The sequence below is a fragment of the Peromyscus californicus genome, unplaced genomic scaffold (assembly GCF_007827085.1).
Source record: "Peromyscus californicus insignis strain IS unplaced genomic scaffold, ASM782708v3 Scaffold_13__1_contigs__length_99412109, whole genome shotgun sequence".
NCBI classification, from domain to species: Eukaryota; Metazoa; Chordata; class Mammalia; order Rodentia; family Cricetidae; genus Peromyscus; species Peromyscus californicus.
In genome coordinates, this window is record NW_026294424.1 from 2,895,001 (window position 1) to 2,922,711 (window position 27,711).

General features: G+C 53.6%; 1 protein-coding gene across 24 annotated transcripts in view; it reads right to left on the reverse strand.

Annotated features, from left to right (window-relative positions):
• Ablim2 (actin binding LIM protein family member 2) overlaps window positions 1–27,711 on the reverse strand; it is a 129,601-nt gene that overhangs the window by 35,093 nt on the left and 66,797 nt on the right. For 12 of the 24 annotated variants that reach the window (XR_008217644.1, XR_008217641.1, XR_008217643.1 and 9 more), the window contains exons 7-16: window positions 27,100–27,187; window positions 23,020–23,078; window positions 19,223–19,279; window positions 17,680–17,757; window positions 13,211–13,360; window positions 10,119–10,151; window positions 8,583–8,703; window positions 6,725–6,823; window positions 1,301–1,402; window positions 446–499 (exon numbers count right to left, since the gene is read on the reverse strand). Coding sequence is in view for 19 of the 24 variants with exons in the window: in XM_052736103.1 (XP_052592063.1) it covers window positions 446–499; window positions 1,301–1,402; window positions 6,725–6,823; window positions 8,583–8,703; window positions 10,119–10,151; window positions 13,211–13,360; window positions 17,680–17,757; window positions 19,223–19,279; window positions 23,020–23,078; window positions 27,100–27,187 (841 nt within the window). In the remaining 5 variants the exon portion in view is untranslated. The remainder of the gene's footprint in view (window positions 1–445; window positions 500–1,300; window positions 1,403–6,724; window positions 6,824–8,582; window positions 8,704–10,118; window positions 10,152–13,210; window positions 13,361–17,679; window positions 17,758–19,222; window positions 19,280–23,019; window positions 23,079–27,099; window positions 27,188–27,711) is intronic. The other 12 variants (XM_052736104.1, XM_052736121.1, XM_052736106.1 and 9 more) reach the window with 11 other exon arrangements.

A 27,711-nucleotide genomic window follows, 5' to 3' on the forward strand; every position in this document is an offset into this window, starting at 1 on the left:
ACCCCATTAGCTGAGGTCAAGGCATCCCATTCTATCATAGATACTCTCAAAAGATGGATCCTAAAGTTGCCCTAAATTGTGGCTGTTTCCAAGTCACTATTTTCCAAAGACCAAGCCTGTGTGAGGCATGGGTGAGAAACCCCCAGTCCCACACCATCTCGGCTACCATCTCGGCTGGGGCATCAAAAACACAAAATAAAGGTTCTTAATTCTAGCAGACGCACCCCAGCCCCAGGTGCCATGCGTTAGCCTCTCTGTATGTCTCCTCTCTTGTGAAGAGAGACCTCCCTGGAGCCTACTAGTGAGTGTGCATTTAACGTTCAGCCAGCAGGGCCCCCCCGGAGCCTGGGGTCAGGACAGCAAGGGGAGCATTCCGAAGAGGGAGGGGGCAACAGGCATGCAGACCAAGCACAGTAGCCAGCAGAGTCCGTCAGACCAACCATACCGTGCTGTTTGTAGATAGGGGGTTTCCTATAGATGTTATCTTTTACTCCAGTGTCTGGGAAGAAGAAGGAAAGAGAAGGAGAGAACGTGAGGGGAAGTGGGGAAGCGGCCGCAATGCTCTCCACCCAATGGCTTCTGTCAGCTCCTGGCTCACCCAGCCTGGAATCACCAGAAAGGTTCAAACACAGCAAGTAGGCTGAAGCCCCACACCTCCATCAAGCATCCCCTAGTCCAGACACCACCTCAGATGGGAAGGGGACAGGGAGAGAGGTGGACAGGGAAGGTGGCAAGCAAGGACCTTGGGTCACAGGGGGGTGCAGCTAACCCAGCCCCTTTTCTCCACCTTGACCCAGAACAAAAAACGTTTCTCGGTATTTGTGAACTTGGGGGAAAAAAATCCAAAGATATGTCAGTTGGGGGGGGGGGGGACATGCAAACCCATTGCATTAGGGTTTTGTATTGTTTCTTTGGGGATAGGATCTTTTTGTTTTGTTTTGTTTTAATTTGGTTATTATTTTTTGAGACAGGGTTTCTCTGTGTAACAGCCCTGGCTGTCCTGGAACTCACTCTGTAGACCAGACTGGCCTCGAACTCAGAGAGATACACCTACCTCTGCCTCCCGCGTGCTGGGATTAAAGGTGTGCGGCACCACCTAGCAGAACCGTGTTTTCTAGTCCAGGTTGGCCTTGAACTTGTGATCCTCCTGCCTCTACCTCCTCAATGCTGAAATAACTGGCATACACCACGACACCCTACTGCACGGAGTAACTTTTAAGGAAACTCTGTGTTTGGGGATGCTCTAACAACTCGGGTGTGGCCGCAATGGTGCATGAAGAGCAAGCACACAGGGACCTACCTGGGACGTGGAAGTGGCGCGGCGCCTGCTGATAGGTAGAGGAAGGAGGCCTGCTGTCGGAGAGCACCGAGAGACTTGGGGTGCTACGGCCACTTTCGCTGCCTCCAGATGGAAGAGCAGAGGCAGCAGATGAGGGGCAAGAAAGCAAAGCATAGGGTTTCAGGCAAGAAGATCCGGTCTGCAGTCAACCCCCTCTGTCCTGCCTGAAGGAAGCCCGCACCTGAGTCTTCCAGCCTGGGCTCTATGCCGTCTGTCCCAACCTGCAGTGTCCCTGGCTCAAGCAGGTGGAAGGGATGAAGGGGCAATGATTGGAGGGCCAAAGGCATTTTAGTGCATGGGCAGTGGGCAGAGCTCAGGATCCTGGGGTGTGTACACACACCGCAGGCTCAGGCCCTGCCTCCCTGATGGAGCTTGCTCAGGAAGGTCCTGCCTGCTTAGGGATTCTACCAATTACCAGTGGGAACAGGACTAAGGTGTGGGAATGAGTCAAAAAGCATCCCTCACAAACACTCTGCCCATGTAGGAGACTAGGGATCAACATCCATCAACTTGCACAGTCCTAGATACAAGCTGTTTCAACATCCATCAACTTGCACAGTCCTAGATACAAGCTGTTTCTGGCAAGCAAAGTGCGAAGGGTACTCGGCTGCTTCCAACTTCTGCCTTAGCTGGAGCTATGTCTTGTGTTCTGTGAGGGAGACTGGATGGTCAAACCACCCTCCAGACACCTGGAGACCTGGGTAGATGCCCCGCCTCCCACCAACGCAGGATGTGATGGATAGAACACAGTGGTACTGGACATGTGATGAGGAGCACGGCTCACAGCAGGACACCTCAAGGTACAACTGTTCCCTTCCATTAGACGTGGGGAACTCTGCAGGGCAGTAGCCAGTCGCCTAGCAGGGAAAGGGCTCACAAGGTTGGAGAACTATGCCTTTGAATGGCAAGATCAAGCAGCAGGACCCTAAAGCCAATGGGACAGAAGCCAGGCCTGGATGGACTGGAGACAACAGGAGTATCACAGACAGGCAGGGAGGGCCTGGCTGGAGGAGGGCCCAATGGGTGGCCACCAAAGGAGACTGAGGATTCCTACTTGGGATGTCTTCTCCTCCCTGAGCATGGTCACTGATTTCACCTGCAAACACTGACGGAGCTTTGGAAAACTAAAAGGCTCTGTTCTAGAACTGTATAGAGAGCCTGCTGACTGGCTGCATCCACCGAGCTTCTGTTCTTCCTAGTGGTAGCAGGGGCCTCACCCCAGGAAGATGGGAACCACAGGCTCCTTCTATACATGATGCCATGACTCCACACGTCACTTCAGTCATGACAGACATAGCGGATTTGAAAACATAACTACGCAATCCACCCTGGCTGAAGACTGTCCCTACTGACTGTCATCCCTGCGCTGAGCCTCTGTGGCTTGGTCTCGTTGAGCCTAGAGCCTCACATGACCAGGCCTTTCTTTCTTCTATCTAGACTTCACGGTCATTTCTGTTACCCTCACCCAGCTGACTGAGGATTCTAAAATGGTCCAACATTCCTGTCCTCTCCAGAGCTTGGCCTGTAGTGTGATGGTCTCTGAAATGATAAATGAGATTCCTACACATGTGTGCACTCACTGAAGGAGGGGGGCTACCGTTTCTCAGTTGTTCAGGGGGGCCAAGGCTAAGGGAGCTGAGGCACAGTGTGGTAGCCTTGATAATCCACGAGGACCTGTCACATTTACCAAAGGAGCCTTCAACACCGGCCACCTTGGTCCCTGCCTGGAACACTACCACCAAGTCCTCCCTGCCCTTCCCAGGCTCCATACTGTCTAGAACTTCCTGGGTTCAGACTCAGGATTCTGCCTGGCTGACAAAACCCTCAGGAGGCCAAGGCCACCATGGGCCGTTTCCTTTTCTGCAAGCATGCCTTCCTGTCTCATGAGGCTGAGAAAGCATCCTGCTGACCTCAACCCCACAGACCTGCCTGGAGCTTTGCTGTGTGCTTTTACGGTATGCCCATGTCAGTGCCGCACAGTGGGCACCATCTCTGTCACCTCCTGAGGAGGGCAAGGGACTATGCTATGTGAGCTGGGCACACTGACTACTTGGAAGCCCACTTTTCCACTGGGCCTCTGTGATAAAGTCCCCAGGCCCCTGATGTCACCCAAGGACAGGCATGGAGGCTCCTTTGTCCAGTCTCATGGCTCTTTTTGAAGGCTTCATATCCAGGGTGTTTCTGACACTTTCCAGGGAAGGGCCCTGTACAGGACTGGGCAGCCCAGGCTCTGGTGTGGCCCGTGACTTCCTTCAGTTTAAGTCAATGTGTTTGCTTTGGAGTGGTTTTAGATGGTTCCAGAAGGCACCACTCTCCTCACCTAGGGCCCACTTCTGACTCCTGACATCCCTCCGGACCTGGAGCCATTGTGTCATGCTAACTAGACTTGGAATTTCACCCACTTTTACTTGAGATCTTTTCTGTCTCAGGACCCACCCATGACATCACACTATCCCCACGGTCACATCTTGACTTCTCCCAGCTGTGACCAGCATCCCTTGTCACAGATCCTGACAGTTCCTAGAACACCGGAGGGGGCAGGGGTGCTATAGAACGTCCCTCACCTGGGACTGTGAGAAACAGGGGTTATGGATTGAGGAGGAAAGCACAGAGGTGGCATGTCATCCCTGTCACATCTCCCCCAGGGTACTTGCTGTCTGCAGAACCTGGAGTTGGTGCTACGGCCTTGCCTGGGGGTGGTGCAGCTCAAGATCTTAGTCTGTACTTGGCTATGCAGTGGAGAGAGTCCTGCCTACCTCTGTGACCCACTACCTGCACAAATTCTGTGCAGACATTGTTCCCCCATGTTTTTATTCAGCTAGTCTTTTCAGTATAGATGTGTGGACACTGTGTCATTCATGAGTCCAGTGACTCATCATTTATTTTCTTGCTCCAACTGTGGTTGCTATGGCGACAGCTGACTCTGACCTTGAAGATGCTGTAGTTGGCAATGGCCAAGATGCTGTCATTGCCTCTGGCTGAACTTCCCCAAAGTCACATCAGAGCAAGTCTGGTTCACAAGCATGTGTCAGGGCCTTTTGAGGACCATAGCCAAGGCATGTGTAGTTTTTACCTGGAGCCTCCTCTGAGGCATGGACCACAGATCCTGAGGTTGAGGGACCAGGGCTTAGGGACCTGTTTTAGAGCTGAGGGAGGGGACCTTTGGCAAAATGAAAACCACCTGCTGGGCACAGTGCATGCTTGGATTTTGACCTGAGGTTCTGCCCCAAAGATCGTCTGCCTCCCTTCCTTCTCATGCCATTAATGCTGTGGAAGTCTCTCCAGATCCCAGAAAAGCGGCTTCACCAGCATAGCATCCCCTTGTCAATCTCCATCTCCTGTCCTTACAGCCTGTCCCCATCAAGTAAGAGTTGGGTTTAAACCTTACACCACCCCAACAGAGGTCTGCAGTTCACACCAATGTGCCAATAACTTTCACTAGCCCTTTACCTGACTGTAGGTCTTGGGGCAGTGAGGCCCTAGGCACTGAGACACAGTAGAAGGGTGTGATGTCTGCCCTGGGTGGTAGGTCCAAAGAGGGAAGGAGTGAGGGGCCCCTCCACTATATAGCTAGGTCAGGAGAGTGCTGGCATGTCTACCTTGAGGGCCCTCACCCAGCATCACTCTACTGTGTCCCAAATACTGCAAAGCACCCGTGGGGGAAAGAAAGAATTTTCCAGAGACTGGGGTGATGCCATGGCTGTGGCTGTGTCCTGTGGACAGGGATAAGCTGGGTGCCCAGAGGCTAGGAACAGGATGATCTTCATGAGGATCTCAGGGTCTGTACCTCTTCATCTACCTCCTCAAGGAATGTGCTGGAAAGACACTGGAGAGCCCAAGGTCACAGGCTCCCATGGAAGTCAATCGGAGGGCAGAGTTGTGGGTTCCTGCTCCACCCCATTAAGGAGAGGAGCAGCAACAGCCAATGTCCAGAATGTGCCCTTGTCTTTGGTCACAGGCTGACCAGGGACCCAGAGGTATAACAGACCCACCAAAGGCAGGGCCCCACAAATGGAAGGAAAATTGTGCCCAGGGTCATTGAGCAAAGGGTAGAAAGACATCCGACTATACAGCCTGTCTGACTCCCCAGAGTAGTCAGGCTCCCTCCAGGTTCCAGGAGCACCCCTCACTCTGAGCCTCCCACGGACCTATAATACACATGTATCAAGGCCCCAGAAGCCACTGTGCTGCTCTGGGGGTGCGCCATTTGGGGCTGTACATCTTCCCTGGAAATATCATCCCTGCTAGATGTGTAGAGAGCCCATGAAGGGTCAGGGAAGACACGAGAGCGCCCAGGGCTCTTCTCAGTGGACCAAGAGCGAGCCAGGGGTAAGAGGATGAAGGAGAGTAGGCCATTTACTGACTGCTAGTGATGGGAGCCGTCAGCTGTGGCTGCACCCTGTGGGAAGGAGCTTTCCATGGGTACCCATTGTATGGCTGTAAGAGACAGGAAACTTACTATATCACCCAGGGACTCTGGAGGAAATCTCTGCTATGTTTTCTAATTCCCTAGATGTCATTTGTTGGTGTCTTTATCAGCTGGGCTGTGTAACAAAACTCACAGCTCAGGGCCTACGTCAATTTTAGCCTCTCATTTTATCACACTTCTGGAGCCATGAGCAAAGCCCAGGAGTGAGTTTTTCGTGCTGCTGTTGTTGTTGTTTTGTTTTATTTTGGTGGTATTTCCTCCTGGCTCGTTGATGGTCTCTCCACTGATCTTAAATGTGTGGGCATTGCCCAGGGCCGCCTCTTCACCTTGCAAGACCACCAGTCCCAGTGGATGAAGAGTCCTGCCTTGTGACCTCAACCTCTAGTACTGCCTTTCCTTTGTTTCTTCAAACACTGCGATACAGAGGTTTGGCCATCAATATGTGAACTTGGGGTATACACAATTTAGTTCTTAGCGTGGAGGAACTCACAAGGGTGTCCACCCTGCCCCCATGGAATTCATGTGTATAGATCTACAGGACATGGATCATGACTGATTCTGCATCCTGGAAAGAGCCAGTGGTTGGAGCCACGTGGGTTGAGTCCTGGCCCAGCCACCAGGGGTCTGAGGCTGTGGACATCACCACCTCTCCACACCTCAGCTCCTGCTCCCGAAGGCTGACACTGACAGCACCCCACCCCACAGGCTTGATGGGGAAATGTGCATGACCACTCCACTGAAGCCCTAAGCATGGAGCAAGGTGTTCACTGACATGCTCCCTCCAGCTGCACTTTTAGTGACAAAGCACCCTGCTCTCCTTCCAGGAACATGGACACACTGACGAAATACAGCCAGACACACACAGCACAGGAAGAACACAGGCATGAGACACAGGGCTCTGGAAGCCATGCTGAGACATGGGACGAGCACCCCCCGCTGTGCACCGCACGCCTTACCTCGGAAGTAGGGGATGTAATGATGTCTGAACACGGATGTAGGGCTTGGGTGTTGGGACAGGGACAGACAGCTACTGGTACCAACACTCACAGTACCAGCTGCGGGCAACAGAGAGCAGTCAGTAACCCTGGGCTCCTCCACCCCAGAGCCACCAACTTGTCCTAGTCCCCACTTGGCCAAGGACATTGTCCCTCTGCTCTCCTGGGGCACCTGAAGAGGGTTACCCAGCAGGCTGTGGGCCATTCTCCTCCAGGTGGGGTCAGGAGATGCTGCTGGGACACAGGGTGGCAGCCAGGGCTTGGGACACAGCCTCTGGTCCTGCCTGTGGCTCACTTTGGGGTGTCCTTGGGATCAAGGACGGTGGGAGGGCAGCTTCCAGAGGTCAGGGAGTGGTCTGTCACCAGCATCCTCATGGCACTTGACAGTCCAGATAGAAAGCTTGCCCCTGTAGGCTTTACCCCTGACCAAGCAGTCAGTAGTCAGGCCCTCTTGGTGATGCGAAGTCAGAGGTCAAGTCACAAGGGGCCTTAGGGGAAGGGCTCAAGAAAGTCACTTCTATCCACACACCTACTCATCTGTTCATTTTCTCACTCACCCTCTCACATATCTCCATTCATTTACTCAATCATTCACTCATTCATTCATTCACTCACCAATTCGCTCACTCATTCACTCAATTCACTCACTTATGTATACACTAACCATTCATTTACTTACTCATCCACTCAACCATTCTCTCATTTACTCACTGACTAACTCATTAGCTCATTCATTAACTCACTCATTCCCTCACTAATTCACTGGTTCACCCACTCCTTCCCTCACTCAGTTGCACATCCACTAGCCCACTCATTCAGATACTCACTCACTCATTCATTCATTCATTCACTCACTCGCTCACTCACTCACCCATTCATTGGCTCATTCTCATTCCCTCACGCATTCACTTACTCCTCCACTAGCCCACTCACTCACTCTCTCCTGTACACACTCACCCACCCTCTTTCTTCACACTTGCTGAGCAGGATGGACCAGGCGTATTGCAAGGAATCAATGAAATGATTACAAACAATTAAGTTGATTTTTCCATAAAGTTTTCAAAAATAAGAGCTATGGTCCACGGGTGTGGAAATGGGTCATGCACAGCTGGAAGGGAAGAAGCAGCTGGAAAAATCCCTCCAAAAGGCATCGCTTTTGTGCATGGTCCCTGTGGCTGTCACATGCCAGCTCAAAGCTGAGGAAGACAATGCAAACTGGGGTGGGGGGGGGGGTGGGGGGAGAATGAGGCAACAGGATCGGAAGCCCTGCACAGGGTTCTCTCCCAGCTTGGAAGGACATAGGGGCCTTTTGCCAGCTTCTTTATTAGGATGGCTGTCTCTAGGGTTACTGAGGGATAGGTACAGCATTAGACGTTCTGACTGGGTGGTGTTGTAGCCACTGACTTTGACTCCTCAGCTCAAGTCCTCGAACTTCTGTGGGCTCACAGCAGGCTGTGGCTTGGTGTCCTGCCTCAGGTGCTATTCCATATCCTGACAGCTCTATGACTACCCCCAGAAGCCCACTCCGGTTGTTCTGTGTGGACCTCGGGGCTGCATGCTTCTCAGGATGTGCACTGTGGATGCAGACAGCTCCTCTAGCCCCAGGGTGACCAGCTGCCTCACAGCTACCTGCCCCTAGGCATGAGGCAGTCCTATTCATTATACTAAGGGACTGTCCATTGACCACCCACCGGCATTCCCCCACCCCCAACTTCACCACTTTCCTCAATGAGCAAAGAAGCTACTTTATATCGGCAAACTCATTGAGAACCACAGCTTCATCGGAGTCAAGGGGAGCAGGGTGGGGGGGGATGAATACCTGGGCGACTGTAGTGCTGGGGCGACCGTGATGTTGGGGTGTAGTGGCCGAGGCTGACGGAGCCAGCAGAGCTGGGGCTGGAGGTCCGGCACTGCTTGCAGGACCGATCATCCTGATCCCCCTGGGTGGGAAGACAGCGCGAGAGCACCCGGGTCAGGAGAGCACTTGCTCGCCCTTCACCTACCCCACTGTATTTGCCCTCTAGATCCCAGGGGCAGAAACAACACAGTCCCAAAATAGGGTCTCAGAGCACAAACAGAGCACATCTGGACAGCGAGGTAGGTCTGAGCCATAACAAGCCCCTTGGCCTGACCATGGGCCCATTGAATATCCACCCTTCCTGTCCATCTGACCCTCTGGGATGGGTGAAAGGACCCTACCTGCATTCTTCCTCTTAACCCTTCCCAGCACTCTAGACTCCTGGATCAGTTTGAAAACACTGAACGCTCCTCACACGTGAGAGGCGCGAGATGCTCTGGGGCCCCTTCTGAGGTGCGGAGGTGCCCTCTGGGGCCCAGAAGCCAGCCAACGAGACCCACAAGCGCTGATGACACAGCCCCTATCTTAGCAGGAAGAGGACCTTCTGAGAGCAGCCAGAGCAGGCGACAGCAGCATGAGATGGCATGGCACCGTGGTTCGAGAATCAGACTGCCCATCCCTCGGCAATGAAGCCTGGTGGCCTGGGTCATGCCAGCCCTCCTTGCCTCACCTCAACTCCAAGGTCCCCACAGTGCCCAAGGCATGGTTTCTAAGAAGACAGGCTAAGGAGGTAGTGGAGGTACAGGCAGGGGCTCTTGCCATAGATCCTGTTTCTAAAGTTACAGGAAGCAAAAAGCATTCCTCAATTTGAGATGACGAGGAGATCCTCACTCTTGGGACCAGCTCTGTGGGCTGGAATGGGACGCTCCCCAAGGATGGGGAGGGCAGGAAGCAAATGGCCCCAGTTACATCTGGGTCCTAGTTTCTCCATTGGTAAAATGGGGAACTCCTGGAAGCTACCTCTGGGTGATGTTCCGGGGAAAGGAATTGGGTATAAGAAGAATGCAGCAGTGTCCAGCACAGAGAGAGAACTCAAAAGTGCATTGTGCCTCTATGCCCTCCCCAGCCCTGGGCGGGGCCACACAGACTAGCCTCTGAGGGGCCACAATCTGCACTGCTTCTGAAGAAAGAAGAAGCCGTGGGGGTGCTATAGAGCTTATTTGATAGCTCAGCCCTCAGAGAGTGCTCCACCTCCCAGAACTTCCTGTATATCTAATAGGGGACAAGAAGTGGACCTCAGCTCACCCAAGGAAGTCATGACCCAGGCCAGGAGCTGCTGGGCAACACCACATCCCCAGTGTCGGTGAAGACCTGTCTGCACACACACGAGGGCAACATGCAGATGAGATGCGATTATAAAAACAACCAGCAGGAGGGGGGCGCCCCAGTGATGTGGCCAGGGCCCTGTGGCCCTCAGGGTGCCATGCTGGTCATCTCTATAACCCTGCAGGTGGTAGCACCATGAGCACACAGGGCGCAGGCATAGGTGGTGGTTACCTCAGTCGGCGTTGGTGAGAGCAACTGAGGCGACTGTGGACACAACAGAGCCGTCTGTTAGTGCGCTGTGCCAGGGGTTGCTTTGGGGTAAGAGGGCCGTTTGGTAGCCACAGGACACACAGGACCCACATTCAGTGACCTGAGACTCTAGCTGAGAAAGAGCCCCACCACAAGAGACGGCTTGGTGCTGCTTGGCCCAGCGCCTTCCTCCACTCAGCCCACGTGATCCCATCCTTACTCTCCACAGAGACCATGAGGTCACAAACAAGCTGTTGGTGGTTCAGGGACCAATGTGGCAACACCCACTGGACTCATCCCTTTCGTTTTCTCTGGAGAGGACAGATGGGGTGGGAGACAGCAGAAGGGGGGTGGCCGTGGTGATAGTTTATCTGTGTCTCCCAGTGAAGTTTATCTGAGGATCAGAGGAAAAAGCCAGCCACTAGAGTAAACATAGAAGTCAGGCAATGGTAGCATATGCCTTTAATCCTATCACGCGGGAGGCAGGGATCTGTCTGGATCTCTGTGAGTTCAAGGCCACACTGGGAACAGAGCCAGGAGTGGTGGCACATGCCTTAAATTTCAACACTAGTTAACCATAAAGGTCTGGAAGTCTGTAGAGACAGACAGGAAGTGACAGAGCTGGGCAGGAAGAGGAAGTGATGTAGCTGGGCAGAGAGGCAATGAAATGAATTAGCAGAATAAAAAGGAATATAGGCATGGGTATACAGGAAGTAGGTCTCTTTGGAAGGAGAGGGTCAGTGAGGTGAGGTTGGCTTGTGGCTTGTCCTGCTCCTCTGATTTCTCAGCTTTAACCCCAATTTCTGGCTCCAGGTTTTGTTTTGTTTTTTTTTAATAAGGCTGTTTAGAAATTCGTCTACATGTGGCTAGGGCCATGGACTGGGAGAGAGCAGGGAGACAGAGGTTCAGAGAGGCGGCTCCAGTCCTTATGTTTCTAGCGAATGGCTCCTCTCCAGAAGAACGGCTCTTACACCTCCTTCAGGGCACCCAGAGAACAGGATCCCAAGCCAGTTTACCTGGGCCCAGGTGAATCCTAGCTGAGCCTCACTTGGCTTTTTTAGGTACAACTGGGAGAAATCCTTCCCAGGGGCTGTGGCTGGTGCAGAGACAGAAACAAGAATTCTGCTCATGAGACTGGTCCAGAGGGATGAGGCAGTGAGGCCGTAACGAAGCCATTGGATAGTCTGTGTGTAATGTACCCAACAAGAGCCCTGACTGAGGTTTTCTATGTTATGTTGCCTCACCACGCACCATCCTGGAAGTGGCATTTTAGTGCGAACACCCGTTCCTTCCTTCAGGACAGCCTGGTACTGATCTCTGCCGAGGCAGGTCTCACGGTCAGTATAATCAGAAGGTTCAAGCTTGTGGCTGAGCAGATACTGGAGAGGGTGACTCCTGAGTCACATACATGCTGTCCCATTGCCCTCTGAGAGACAAACTCTTAAGTCAGGACTATCTGTGGGTCACAAGCAGCCCTTCCCACCACGGCTTCCTGAATTCAGTGCAGGAATGCCAACACTCCATTCAGGAAGATCCCCAGTGGCATCCTGAGACTGAGTACAGTGGGACTTGAACCCAGCTCTGAGGCCTGAGTTCCATGTCCCCGAGGATTGGCCAATGAAACAGTCAGTGAATGGTCTGTAGGGGAGAAAAGCTTTGGATCTCAAGGGTACAGTCAAGTTGCTTGGTCTCTGACCTTCTTCAGTTGTCTGCTGCCCAAAGGTTAGATGTGGGATGGTGAAGCCCACACCCAGCTCAGGCACATGGTGGGCAGTGCAGTAGCCACAAGGCTGGTGACCCCCTTCCTCAGGCATGCACACCAGGAGGGCCACCTGCTGGTCCTTTTGCCCTTTGCTCTTCTCGGTCCATGAGTGGCCCTCAGAGCCTGCAGGCTTGTCTGGCAGTTGTGACCTATGCAGGGCCAAGTTGGGCAACTCAACACTACTACGTATGTACAATACCCCAGGTCTTGGCCCTCACTCCCCATGAGGCCTTGCTGGAGTCACAGAAAGGAGTCAAAGGGGCACATGTCAGGAATAACCATTTTTCTGCTCCAGGTGATCATCTGTTCTGAGCTCCACACACAGCCAAAGCCACACTAAGACCTCCTGACAGAAGGAAAATGAGACTCAATAGGAACGCTGCGGCATTCAATGAAAACAGGAGGTCTGAATAAGAAATCACCACTAGATGCTATCTACTTTCAGACATCACCACTAGATGCTGTCTACTTTCAGACATCACCACTAGATGCTGCCTACTATCAGACATCACCACTAGATGCTGTCTACTTTCAGACATCACCACTAGATGCTGTCTACTTTCAGACATCACCACTGGATGCTGTCTACTTTCAGACATCACCACTAGATGCTGCCTACTTTCAGATATCACCACTAGATGATGCCTACTATCAGACATCACCACTAGATGCTGTCTACTTTCAGACATCACCACTGGATGCTGCCTACTATCAGACATCACCACTAGATGCTGTCTACTTTCAGACATCACCACTAGATGCTGTCTACTTTCAGACATCACCATTAGATGCTGCCTACTTTCAGACATCACCACTAGATGTTGCCTACTTTCAGATATCACCAATAGATGCTGTCTACTTTCAGACATCACCACTAGATGCTGTCTACTTTCAGACATCACCACTGGATGCTGTCTACTTTCAGACATCACCAATAGATGCTGTCTACTTTCAGGAACACTGAGAATCATGACCCACGCCGTTCAAACAGCCTAGGGATAGGCTCAAGGAACCCATAGAAGAGGAGCTGGCCTAGGAATATGGGCTCAAAGGAAGACGACACACTTCATGTGTCATGAAAATACTCAGTAGCCAGGAAAATGCAGACATCTTTAGAGTGTGTTTCCCTTTCCCCAACTCTGCTCTCCTCCAATCCACTCTTGGACTCACTTCCCTGAGGGGGCATGGTTGAGTGGGAATAAGATGGACATGTTATCTGGGGGTGAAGAAGCTGAGGGTGGTGGCAATGACTAACTGTGTCCACAAGAGTCAGCAGTTGGGGAAGCATGCAACACACAGTGAAGATCCATACCTCGCCATAGCTCTGTCGGTCCCCCATGGCCGAGTGGCTGATGTAGGGTGAGTAGGAGATCATGTCAGGGCGGTCAATGTTATAGATCGCTTTGCTTTTGGGAAGAGCAGCCAAGTCCCTGTAGTCCAGGATCTCATCGCCAAGCTTTGCCTGATGGAGGAGAGAGCAGAAGAGGGGACACTGATGCCACATGCCAGGCCAGAGCCACTCCATGACCAGCCATGACAACAGCCTGGGCTTACAGGGATCCAGCAGGGTCTGAGCACACCCAGCCCCTACCAGAGGTGGGACAAGGATGCAAGGCCAAAGACCTGGTCACAGGCATAGCCTGAGGTCAGACACCGAGGTAGTTGGCTGTGCCCATAAAGTATTGATGCAGGGCTGGACAACGAGACTCAGGCTATGACCTAAGACCACGCATGGTTACAGGTATATAGCATGAACATACATCACAGATACACATGCACACAATCCACTACTCACATCAGTACACATACAGGTATGCCTGCACACATCAGGACACACAGAGAGTGTGCCTTTCTGAGGTGATGAGGGGATGTACCAACTACACCCACTCCCACATGATAACACACACCTGCTGATTCACAACACATCCCCACATATGGGCATACCTACTTGCACACCAAGACCAGCTCCTACAGACTTGCACACATACACACACACACACACACACACACACACACACACACACACACACACACATAACTCCACCCTCACCAAATGAGCACACACAGTCACATCTGCATCCATTCTCATTCTCCCCGCCTCTTCTTGGCAGTTTTGAACAAGTACAGAACAGTAGCAAGATGCCTGCTCAGCATCTGACAGGATGCTGGGACGCGGCCCACATGTACTCACTGACTGTGAGATGCTGTGAGGCACCATGCTGGCTCAGGTGAGGTCCACCTGGCTGCTGTTGCTCCTGCTCATTCTGCCCAGCCTTCTTGGGCAGTGTCCCGCTCTGCCCATGCTCACTCTGTAGTCCCATGTAGCTGCTCTGGCTCTAGAAGCACCTTGCTCTGGTTCTTTCCAGCCCCCAGCCAAGCTCTGGGATAGTCCCTCACTTCTCAGGTCTAATTTCTGCATCAGCCTTTGCCAGAACTCCTCGGCTGGGATTCTGAGATAAAGCCTCAACGGCCACAGCAGATCCTGAGCTGCCTCAGTCACAGAAAGTCACAGCTCCCTGTGATGGGGACACTCACAGTGCTCCCATTTATGCAGAGTCTAAAGCTCAGAGAGTTTGGGCAATTTGCCCAGAGTCACTCACCAAGGAAGGCATGGCAGCTATATGACTCTGGAACCCTCCCCCATTGGTACTCCCTTCTGTAGGCCCCGCCCCCCAGCAAATCTCTCAAGCTGCAGCTACATCAAGTGGTTCTCTGGCTGACACCTCTAGGCATCTCCCACCTCAGGCCACCCACATCTTTGCTTATTGTCTTTCTAGAACCTATCAGGCCCTCCAGAGCCCAGCAGCCCTCACCCATCTCTTCTAGGCCACCTTCCTGACCACTAGACTCACTCCAGGCCTCCCTGGGGACGTTTGGCAGAGAGATGTGTACTAAGACTGAAGGTCTAGTGCTTCATATCTCTGGCTGTTCCTTCTGGAGCCCAGGGCAAGCCTCAGAACATCTGAGGTCAAATCTTAAGCCAGGGTTCATGGTCACCGTGGACCATCCCAATGGGGTTTTCTAGCTGTCTGGATGAATGGAGCTCAGGGGATCTTTCCCTGAGCATCAGTTGATCTTGGTCTCCTCTGCCCCCATCCCACACTTCCTGCTGCTTGGCCCCTGCAGTTCCCATCCTTCATCTGAGGGCTTTGCACATGTTATTCCCACTCATGGAGGTCTCTCTTCCATCCAGGTCAGATTCTCTCTTGGTCAGAGGGCTGACTTTTGGTGGACTGTATGTCCTCTCCCACATCCCTGGGTCAGGACTAGAGTTGTCCAGAACCCACTGGCTTTGCCACCCTCTGTCTAATGCCGAGCAACCAGGCATCTGAACAGACTGGGTGGGCACCCTGGCCTCTGTCTCCTACTGTAGCACTGGACCATCAACTGTGCTTCATGCACTGCTGGACTGTCAGGAGCCTCTCACTAAATGCTCTGCAGAGGGTCCTGCAGGCTGCAGTGGAGCATCCAGAGACCTGCATCTCCAGGTCACTGGGAACAATGTGTCCTTCCCAACCCACCTGTGCTCCTGGCTATCTCCACCCAGCCCACAGTGCTTGAATAGGAGGCCACCTGGCCCTGGGTGGTTCACTCTTTCCTCGGCCTCCTGTACTACCCGGGCGCCGAGAGCCTAGCAGCTGCCTGCTGCAAGCAGTGATTGCCAAATACCTTGTGGAGTTACTTTCTCTGTGCAAAGGCCTTGGATGGTTGCCCTGACAATGGGTTAAGCTTTCTAATCGGTGAAGGTTATTGGGTGTGTGTGTGTGTGTGTGTGTGTGTGTGTGTGTGTGTGTGTGTGTGTGTAAGTGGTTTTCCTTTTTGCTTTCTTCTTCACACTCCATGAAGCAAATTAAAGATGACCATGGAGGACCCTGCAAACGTACATGCTCCAGCCCAGGGTAATACACAGTGACTGTTCTTTCACCTCATGCTCATGGATGCCACCAGAAGGAGGCGCCAAAATACTGTTCACTGTGGTTTGCCATTGCTGAACAATAAATAAGCGGCACTTATTGTGAGAAAAGTAACCACAGGTCTCGGTCCCCAGAGCCCCCCAGCTACAGAGCTCCGCTGGAGCGAAAATGAGGGGAATGTTGTTCCCTTCCTGCTGACCACTGTTATTTTGTGTAAACAACAGGCAGGGACTGGAGTATGACTCAGCCAGTAGGGGGCTTGCCTGGCATATACAAAGCCCTGGATTCTATCCCTGGCAACGGCCTATGCCAGCCATAGTGACACCTGAATCCCAGTGCTCAAGACACGGAGGCAGGAAGAGCACAATGTCAAGATTATGCTTGACTAAACAAGGAGTTGGAGGTGACCGGGAGCTACATGGAGCCTGTCTCAAGGAAGGAAAGGAAGAAGTGGAAAAGAGAAAGGAAGAAAAAGGCAGATAAATGGATGATTCTAAGGTGGTTAAATGGATCATTCAAAACTGCTGCTGCTTGCTACTTGCCTCTGATACTGGACAAATGAGCAGGACACAGACATACTCTGTGAGGACAGAGAGAAGATGCCATCTACAAACCAAGGAAAGAGGCCTCAGGAGGAACAAGCCCTGCCCTGGTTGGACTTTGGCTTCTAGGCTCCAGAGCTGGGAGACCAGAAGTCTCTCTATCCAGGCCTCAGTCCCTGATCTTGCATGCAAAGCCCATGGCATGCTCTCGGTCCTTTCTCTGGGTCCAGAGCTGTACTGGGAGCCTCACATGCCAAGCCTCAGGGAGCCCTAGACAGTGGGGTTGGATTCAGCCAGCTTATGGATGAGCTTCCAGAGGCTGACAAGGGGAAACGTCTTGCCTAGGGTACACAGCCAGACTCCGGACCCTCACAGGCACAGGCTGAGGACTCAGCACAAGTGTCCTCCAAGGGCTCTAGTACCCTCTCCCTCCGCACTGTGGTCACAGTGACCCCAGGAAAGATGCTTGTTATTACTGCCCATCAGAGTGACCCCCCTGCCAACCATTATGGGAGAGTGTAGGCTGAAAAGACAGGTGGGGGAGGGAGAACCTCATCTCCCTACCATGCTGCCAAAGATCCAAGGCCTGGCCAGTGTAGGGGAGGATAGTAGAAGTTACCTGCCCCTGTCACCTGCCTCCCCAGCACCCCCCTAGTCCTGGGGCTTCTCTCACCACTAGGCTGCCCTTCACCCTGTGCCTCAGGACTCTTAATGACAAGCCTTGTCACTCACACAAAGCACTGTGACACCAATACCCTCCTGTCTGTAGCCTACCCTCAGAGGCAACTGTTTATGCATGGGTGCTCTTGTGTATGTACACACACACACACACACACTCACGTATGCAGGCACTCACGCATGGACACACACACAAACACACACACACACATACTTGTGCATCCCCAGAGCACTTCTCTTGGGGAGTTGGGCAGGAGCCTTCTGTGCATAAGCGTAGGCCCGCACAGTGGCTTACAGGCCCACAACATTCTTCCTTCAGGTGGCCTTGGCTCACTCTTAACTATAAACCAGCCATTCCCCTTCTGTAATATTATGACCACAGCTGTGCACTATAGTCTCTCTCTTATCAACAACCAGTTGGGGACAAATTCTTATGGGCTTTGCCCGGCCACACAGATGTGTCCAGGCCTCAGGCTTTGAGTCACTCTCCAACTCTGTATCCATTTCTTCCTTAAGGCTGTGCTGAGGGCCCAGCCTCACCCTTGGAGCCCCCAGTGACCATCCTTAACAGACCGCAGTCCCCACAGCCCTGGCCCAGTGATAACCCCACCACCACTCCCGCGGCGCTCTCCACGGCCCCCACTTACATAGATCACACGGCTTGGGGACCCCGACGTGCTGGATGCAGGCACAGAGACAATGCTCTCCGAGGAAGTCCTGGTTTCCTAGAACAGAGTGGTACAGGTTGACCTGGAGTGGCGCTGTTGGGAACCTTCTGGAAGCATCTCCAGGATGCAGGCAGGAACGCCAGTGCGCTCAGCAGGTAGAATTTTAAACCCTTTTGTGGGCCGAGAGAAGTCTCAGAACGAACACACAGGCTTGGGTAAACAACCGAAGGCTACAATAAGCACAGCAGGCCACAAGTAAAGGGAGGTAAGGTGTCCACAACCTGACGCTCACTGAAAGCTCAGAATGTCCCAGGGGATGCTGGGGTGAGGTGATATGTCTCTGAGGATGAAGGCAGGTGGGCATGTCTAGCAACCCCTTGATCTCCATGGCTCCCGGAACCTCTGCTGCTCATTGATATTTAGTCCCTCTCCTCGGATGAGCTTTGGTCCTCCGGCCTCACCCTCCACTCTGCTGACCTGGCCCTCAGGCCCTTCTCAGCTACTCCTTCCTCTCTGGCCTAGGCTCAGCTCAGTCAGGACCAGGTGATGTGTGATGTCACTGCACATCCAGGCTCCTCCCAGTCTCTGCCGCTGTCGGTGCCCAGCCCTGCTCACACAGCCCTCCTTCTGTGTGTCTCTGCATTGCTAGCTCTCCTTCTCCTCCCTCATACAGACTTCCTGCACCCCTGACACCTGGCTTTCATCCTCACAGGCAAGGCCCATGCACCTGACCACTCTACACCCCTTCTCCTGGCCCAGGGCCCCCCATGCCCGTTCTCCTCCGGCCTACTTAGCTCATCTAAGAGGGACATATTTCCACCAGCTGCCACTGCCTCTCAGAAGAAAAGAGCTCTGCCTCCCCTGCCCTTGGCCTCATGCCCTCCGCTGTAACCCACACCACCACACCCCTGCCTCACTTTTCCTCAGGAGGCTCTTCCTTGCCTCTGGAATCTGCCATGTTCCTCCCCTGAGGCAGCTGACATCTGTTAAGGTCCAAGTTGGTTTCCCTAAACTTCCTACGTTGAAGCCCTCTCCCAGGACCCCAGAGTGTGACCCTGTGAAGATGGGGTCCTCACAGAGGTCACAAAGGTAAAATGGGTCACTGGGTGGATCTAAACCAATCTGCTTGGGGTCATCCTAAAAGGAGTTCAGAACATGAACACACACACCTACACACACCGCATGCACACACACACACACACACACACACACACACACACACACACACACACATGCACATACACGCATGCACACACACACACAGATAAGCATGTAAGAAAACAAGATGCTTCCACCACGTTCAAGCAGAGAGACCTCAGGAGGAACCAGCCTGCCATCACCTCTGGCTTTGACCCCTGCCACAGGGAGGCAGGAGAGTGTTGAAGCCTCCAGGCTAGATGAACCAAGCCGGACCTGGAGGAGGCCTCCCCTCCTGAGCTCCTCCTACACTCAGCAGGGCGCCAGCAGGGACAGGCAGACACCAGGACCAGACGTGCCACACAGGGCAGCAGGAGGCACAAACCTGTAAGGCACAGGGCAGGGTGCCCGGGCAGGGCTGGCTGCAAACAGAGCTGTGCATCTAGAAGGGAGAGAGGAGGGATGGCGTGAAGCTTGCTCTCCAGATCACTGCCATCCCCTCTGCAGGTCCTGGGCTCTGGACCCCTCAGCACTGAGCTCTGCCTCCCCTGGAACCCTCACTTCCTCAGCCCCTCAGTTGGGGACTACACTGACAGGTGCCAATTCGGGGGGCCTGCCTGACCCCTGGGACCACAGCTTTCTGGGGTTGACAGGAATGGGATCACCTGGCTGTCCAGACCTTAGCCACATACCTCAGAAGTGCTACATGCAGAGAAGGTGCTCCCCTCATGCCTGTAATTGAGGGCTTGCTCTTCTAGCACTAAGAGGGCAGGCGGCTACTGTGCTCCATCGACCCTGGATGATGTCTGCCTGTCCCCCTTCTCTGCAAAGTGGCAAAGTGCCCAGATAGGGGCCTGTTGTTCCTGGTATGCCCTGTGTGGCATTCAGAGCAAAGTCCCTTACTGGTCATGCCAGGGGAATATCTGAGCCAGCCCCACAGAGCAGGCAGAGATGACCATTCCCGGCTCTCTTTGTGCCCTGGACTCCAGCCACTCTGAGCAGAGAGGATGTGAGCCCTCCTTGTACTCAGTGCCCAGCTACGTGGGGGAGGGCGGAGGACAGAACCTGACTCGCTGTCAGCAGAGGAGACAGGGAGAAGAGCTGAGGTGACTGTCACCAGGGTAAGGAGATGGGCACTATCCTGCCCCCCTCTGCCACCCCTGACCTGAAGTCTGTTCCACAAAGACCCACAGTGAACTTCAGTGCCACCCTCCCCAGGGGCTTGTGGCACTCACTGCCTTGTTCTCCAGGACCATGTGGCATGGCCTTGTTCCCACCCACTGAGATAAGAATGAGACCTGGCACTTGGAAGGAGTCCACACGCTTCATTCACTGCCCCCTCCCCAGTTCCAGATACAGAATTTCTAAGACACATGGTGGGTGCCGGGTGCTGTACAGGTTGCCATGATGCCTGTGGGCATTGGATGGTATGCTAAGGATGCCATGATGCCAGTGGGCATTGGGTGTTATGCTAAGGATGCCATGATGCCAGTGGGCATTGGGTGTTATGCTAAGGATGCCATGATGCCAGTGGGCATTGGGTGTTGTTATGCTAAGGATGCCATGATGCCAGTGGGCATTGGGTGTTATGCTAAGGATGCCATGATGCCAGTGGGCATTGGGTGTTATGCTAAGGATGCCATGATGCCAGTGGGCATTGGGTGTTATGCTAAGGATGCCATGATGCCAGTGGGCATTGGGTGTTATGCTAAGGATGCCATGATGCCAGTGGGTCTGGGCAGTCATGACCGCATCTCCTGATGCCCACTGCACCTATTCCGGATGCGGAGGACCATGTAACCTGGGGTCTTTGTCCACACCATACTCCCTGCCTGGGTGGAGGAGGGACGGCTGCAGGATTGGGGTGGCTTTCCAGACAGCAAGGAAGGCCCGTGTTTCTTCCTGCTGGCCTGGCCTTGCATGGATAGACCAATCAGGAGCCAAGGTCTTAATGGAGAATGAGTCCCTGAGTGTCCTGGAGATGTCCAAGGGCCCGTACCAAGGGGCACTTGTTATGCTGTTAAGCCCCCGACAGGGAAGCCATTTCTTGTTACTGTGTAGAAAGGAGGTGCTGCCTCCACTCAGTGGCAGGTTTCAAGGGTCAATAACACCGGTGCCACCTCCATGCTGTGTTCCTCAGGGACAGGAGTCCTCTTAAGCCAACCAGGCCTGCCTGGCTTCACTTACTCAAGGGCTGCTCACATGGGGAGCAACAGAGGGCAGGAGTCTGTCTGTCCCCTCTAACCCCAGGCCAGACCAGCCAGCAGCCAGTCCTGGGGAGCCCGGGCTCAACACCAAGGAGGCAGCTGGTCTCAGGCTGCCCAGGCTCTGCTCCAAATGTTGGCTGAGGGAGACAACCTTCATGCTAAACTACTTGCTTCAATAACTGTACCGACCAGAGAGCCCTGGACGTTGAGCGCTCCTGCACAGGCCCAGGAAAACAAGGCTGCCTTCTTCCCTGGTCTGGTGGCACCCATCCCTCAGGGCCTTCCATCTGGCCAGGTACCAGAGGAAATGAGGAAGGCTGTTGTCCCCTGCAGCTGGTGTGGGGCCTGGACCACCCTACCCGGTCCTTGAGCCTTACTGGGAGAAGCGGGGAGAGCAGGGAACCAGATCCCTTTCCTGGCTCTGCTCAGTCTCAGGTCAGGGGGCTTCCCCGAGCACATGCACCTGTGAGGGGCCTCTGGGCACGCCAGGCTCCCTCCTTCTGCTGAGCAGTTGGGGAGCACGGGGGACCCTGCAGATGAGATGGTGTCAGGCTCTATGGTCGCATCTCCACAGACCATGACCGAGCGGCGGATACACAGTTTGCAGAGAACCAGCCATTGGGTGAAAACAGAGCATACAATGGGCTGTTGCTCACTGGCCTCCTACCTGGAAAGCCACAGCAAAGACTTAATAGGATGCCAGTGCAATGAGGCAGAGTGATGCCCAGTCACAGGGGTAGGGGAGATGCGGGGGTGGGGGAGATGCAGGGGTGGGGTGCATAAGCTCCTTACAGCCTAAGGCAGGGCTGATGAGAGGATCCTGCTAGCCACTGCCTCCCTGGTCTCTGTGTTCCTCCCTGCTGCCTGTCATCCCCCTGCTTCTGTTACAGCCTCACTTCCTCCTCCTTCTCCTTGGGCTCCTCCCCTTCCTCGTCCTCCGTCTCCTCCATCACTTCCTCCTCCTGTTTTTCTCCCTCCTCCTCCCACTCCTCTTCATTCTTCCCCTCCTCCCTCTGCTCTGCACCTTAACTACCCAAGAAAGAAGGCACCACCCTGGAAATCACTCCCGCTTGGCTCCCAGGACCTGGGTTCGAGCTCTGTACAGGCTCTAGCACACCCTCTGAATGCTGTGCTTCCTTCCCATCCAGGGCGGCTATTGTCTCCCCATCTCTAAAACATAATCCTGGTGCCTGGCACACAGCAGGGCATCTGTGGGGTTCAGAACCCATTCCCTCCCTAGAGGCTGGCCTTTGCTCTCAGCTCCTGGGAGGCCGTCATATTTATCTCATCCCAGCAGCAGCTGTGTTCAGGGAGGGCTGGCTGCACCTGATCATCTCAGGATATGGGTGGCCAGGTTAGGAAGATCAACCTGTGCCCTAGGGCAAGAGCCTCCGGTTGCAGGGGAATCAGTTGACCTGGCATGTGGGCTCAGTGGGTCCCACTCCTCCCGTGCCAGAGCCCCAGTGAAGTCTCAAGTGCAGAGCTTGCCTGGTTGGCAGCGCTCCACATGCCCTGTCCAGCATCTGGGCAGGAGGGTGACATGCCCATCCCCACAGGGAAAAGACAGTGGAAGTTCTGCATTGGAACTTATTGTGTGTTCTGACCATTCTGCCCTCAAGAACTTACCCTATGGCAGGAAGACCAGCTATCAGTGAAGGTGTGGGAACTGTCAAGCCCAGGCCCAATTTGGAGCCACACATGTTCTGATGGCCATAGGGACTATTTGGGTTCCCCAAACTGTCATGGCCATCTGCGTTCACTGACTGGACCAGGAAGTGGGCAAGGCTGGGCCATCTGGTGTCCTTGGGGCCCCATTAGACCTGCATGGCGGCTCATTGGCCTGTCTGCTCCCTCACCTTGTGGCCCTCTGTCCCGAGCCTCTGAGGCCTGGCTGAGAAGCATGAGTAGCTGGCCTGCATCTCCCCCTCTACCCCGCCTGTGGGGAACACACCAGGAAACCACGAACGTCACCAACCTTGCTCTTATCTTCAGTCCTGGCTGCTTGTCGACATGCCGGGTGCCAGATAGAGGAGCCTGTGGACAGAGTCCCAAGAGGAAGAAGTCAAAGAGCAGTTCTGGCTGTGGCGTCCGTGCGTGAATACCCGCTCAGTGCCCTTCAAACATACCTCCTCTCTGTGACATTGAGACCCGAGCTCCTGAGCTTCGAGCAGCTTGGCTCCTGGGAGGCAATGACATGAGGAACAGGGAGAACTTCCCAGTGTGGGCCAGTTACTTCTATGGACAGCAGCATGGGTTCCAGGGAGCCTGGGCACACTGCCCAGCTGAGGGTAGCTAGAGGGGTGCTCTCAGAGTCCAGAGGCAGGAGTAGGAAAGAAGTTCTCATGGCCAGGACACCATGTAAGTCACAGCACCCACACTTGCCAGAGCTCTGGTCACAGCATCAGCAACCAACCAGACACCACCTTCATGGAGAGTTGGTGTGAAGGCCAAACAGAAGGCCTTTGGGGTGGTCAGAAATAGTGGTGTTCCACACAAGGCCCTGGCCATAGGCTTCATCTCCCCAGACAGCATAAATAAGTACCACTAGCCTGGTCAGACCCTTATTGCAGGGTGGAAAACCCATGCCTGAGAGGGCAGCCTGGACTCCATGCCCACAGAAAGCCCTGGAAGGTCCCACTGCAATGGTTGGACCAGCCCAGACTCATGAAGGGGATCTTTGTTTCCAGAGATGAGGACACCTTCATGTGAGCACGTGTCCCCAAGCCACTATCCCAGCGAGCCGTGCTTGGCATCGGCCGGCCCTCTGTCTAAGGGCTCCATTGACATTGACATTGGCGGAGCCTCTGCAGAGGGCCTCCCATGAGGCAGCCACAGCGGCTGGCCTGACTCTCAGGATCCCGCCTTGGGAACAACAGGCGACAGTGGGAACCAGTCTGACACATCTGACATCATCCCCAGCCAGGGCTTGCCTCAGGAAAGGGAGGCCTCTCTGACACACAGACTGGAATGCCTCTCTGTGGTTACTCAGCACTGATCTGTAGACCGAACACAACAGATGCAGCTGCTACCAGCTCTGTCCCCTGCCTAGCCCTGCTCAGCTGCCCCCGGGACCCCAGGGGAAAGAGCAAGTTGCCAAGGAGATGAACTATCAACACAAGGCCATCCTCACTTGGCCCACTGATCATGCCCACCCTATTGCTGGTCCTCAGCCCCCTCCCCGCAACTCATCCCAGTGTCCCCTGGTCACGTGCTCTGGGATGAAGCCACGCCTCTCAAGCGGCCTGTTTCTGTCTCTCCTGCTAGCCCTGGGCAGGGGTTGAGGAGTGAGCTCTCTCCTCTTGCTGCATCCAGTCAGGTAAGGACCAGCTCACCAGGCCGAGCCAATCCTCTGTCACTTTCAGCTTGAATATAGGCTCCTGACAGGGGCTCTGCCTTCCTATTCACCTATTCATCCTTCATCCTCCAGCCTCTCACCATGGCCAAGCCAAGCCCTGCCCACACCTCCTCCAAGCAGTACTCCCAGCCTTCTGCTGCTGTGTCTGGGATATCTTGGCCTCACACTGGCTCCCTCTGGCTAACTGCTCTGGAGGGTGGGCTGGCCTGCCTCACTTGTCTGTCCCCAGCACTCGGTGGGAAGTAGGAAACACAGGTCCTCGTTCCTTAATTAAATTCCAGTCTAGACTAAGCTGTGACCTCTGCTCCAGTCCTTGACCTCTGCTCCCCCTGTTTTTGGAACTCCCTAGCCCAGTTTTAGCCAGAATAATGCAAGTCAAGCCACTGAGAATCCTTTCCTCCAGGTGCCTGGCCACCCTTCCTGTCTTGTGGCATTCCTCACTCACCTCTGGTGTCTGAGCCTTGCCCTACTTTCAGTAAAGGACCCCACCCTAGACACATGTGCTGGTTAGCTTTCACTGTCAACTTGACACAGCCTAGAATCATCTGAGAAGAGTTTCACTTGAGGAGTTGGCTAGATCAGGTTGGTCTTAAATTTTAATTGATGTAAGATGACTCAGCCCATCATGGGCGACACCATTCCCTGGCTTTGTGCCCTGGACTGCATAAGAGCAGAAATGGCTAGCTGAGTACTAAGCAAGCAGGCAGCATGATTTCTCTCTGATCTTGACTATGGATGTGACTGGCTGCTTTAAGTTCCTTCCTTGACTTCCCTGCAATAACGGCCCAACATGGAATCATGAGCCATTAACCATTTCCTCCTCGATGCTGCTTTTGATCAGGACATTTTATTACAACATCAGAGATGAAACTAGGATTACATAGTTTCTCCCTTGAGATCAAAGGGTCAGAACAAGCTACACCAACATATGACCAGGCAGCAGCATGTGACACCTGTATCTTCTGTGGCAGAAGGATCACTTTGAGCTGGTTACCTGGGGACCTGGAAAACTCAGAAATGATACAACAGAAAGGAGGTCACTCACTACCAGGGGAAATTCAGATCTGTATAGAGGTCTCCACATATAAGGGCACACCTTCACCTGGCAGATGGGGAGACTGAGTCACCGGGGTCCCATCACTGGGGAGGTGCGATTAGCACCTGCAACAGAAAGACACCCCCCCACACACACACACAAGGTCTCCTTCTTCCATTTGAAGACACTCTTTTCTCATGGCTAAGAAAGTGGTATGTCAGTCAGAAATCAAAGTTGCCCTCTGAGATCCACCCTGGCTCTCCTGTGTGTGCAGGAGGACCACTCATTCATACACTTCTTGCTGCCCTTTTATCCTTCACCCACCTTCCATCACAGGGGGCCCCACTAAGCTAGGAAGGGTGAAGAGAAAACTGTGTTTCCTCCCCTACCAGGAAGGACCATTGCCTCCCCGGTTCTGCTTTCAACCAATAGGAAAGAAACGAGGGAACACTGAATGCTACCATTGGAATTTAATAGCAGCCACGAACCCTGTCTGAAAGGCTCATCTAGGAAGAGAGGCTGTGAAGCCTGGCTTGGTCTCCAACCCCAGGAGTCCCAAGGAGCCCTCTGTCCAATGAAGACAGTTGCCAAGGCTATGACTTCTGACCAAGCTCTTGCTCCAGGCCCATACTGAACATCTTAACCCAATGACGTCATTCCCAGTAGAGTTTTGAGATGAAACCATGCTGCCTCTTCGACTTTCTGAGAGACAGGACTGAAAGGGACTTGGCATAACCTCCCCTTCAGGCATGTTAGGCTGGCAAGCTCCTAAGCACCTGTGTGACCTGGAGCTACCTTCAGCTGGTTGCTCTGTCTCCCATACTGCCTCGGGGGGAATATGCCCTGGCAATACCATCACCTCTCTGCCCCTCCTGCCATCTGTGGCTCCCTTAGGTCTGCACCACCATGTCCTCTGCTGCGCTGTGGGCCACTCATCCTATTTTAGGGAACGAAACATTGCATGGTTCTAAAGTGAGACATGTAGCCACGAAGGTGGCTAAGCTCCGTCACTGTCATTTTCCATTTTGACACGATTTTTTGTGATTTTATTTTACGGGTATTGGGTGAGGGCACGCGTACCATGGCACATGTGTGAAGGTCAGAGGGCAACTTTGTAGAGTCAGTTCTCTCTTTCCACCTTTACTTGGGTTCCAGGAGTGGAACTTAGGTCGTCACTTGTGCTGGAAGGGTCTCCAAGCATTGAGCCACCTCACTGGCCCTGTTAATACGATTTTTAATGGTGAGTGGGTGGGGTTCCAGTGAACACATTAGAAGGCTCTTTTCTCCCAATTTCCCTTTGCCAATGTTATGAAGGATGCTCCTTTCCACACACCAGGAAGGAAACCTGGTCTTGCTGCAATGTGACAAGGGGCACCACAGGCCAAGACTCAGGTGGGGCACAACTGAAAGTCTCTGAGTTCTCGAATGGGAATAAGGCCTGAGGGGCAGGGGTGGGACCTCATGGCCTGCTCTTTGGCAGCCTGATCTTGCTCATTCTGGTTCACTGACACCCTCAATGGTGATGCTGCTGAGTAGAGATGGCTGTGTGTGTGTGTGTGTGTGTGTGTGTGTGTGTGTGTGTGTGTGACAATGTCAGCTCCCAGCAGCACGATGACCAATTTCACCCCCAGCACAGAGAACAATAGGCACATTCAAATGCTTACCTTGCAGGTACATCTCCTCTCCCTCTGAGAACATCTGGCCGCACCTGACACATAGCGCGCATGAAGGGTGGTAGTGCTTCTCCCCGGCCTGGGGAAAACACAAAGCAGGTAAGTGTTACCACTGCAGTGGGTACCCACTAGGCCATAGCACTTGGGGCGGGGTGGGGCGGGCCAACTTCCCTGTGCACACATCTGGAAAAGCTGGACTGTGAGCACATCAAAGGCCCAGCAGCCACCAGGATCAAAGATCTGCATAAGTTAGACAGGGGACACCCAGGGCATCCAGGGCCAGTTCAAAGGTTGGGAGACCTAGCTCTGCCTGCCTTATCCTTGATCTCTGGAGACCAGATGTGCAGCGAACCACTCCTGGGGTATGGCTGTGGACAGGTCAGTATCAAAGGAGGGTCTGGTCCCTTCACCTCTGCATGTTCTGGGGGACAAGAGGTGGAAGCGAGGATCGGAGGGTGGGAGGAGGTAATGTCATTTCTCTGGTGATGGGAACAGGGGGGATAGTTTGGGGCTGTTTCGTTTTGTTTTTGTTTTTGTACCTCTGTCCTCCTCCATTCTCTCAATTGGCACTTTCTAGTTTAGTCATTCTTTAAAACTGTTAAA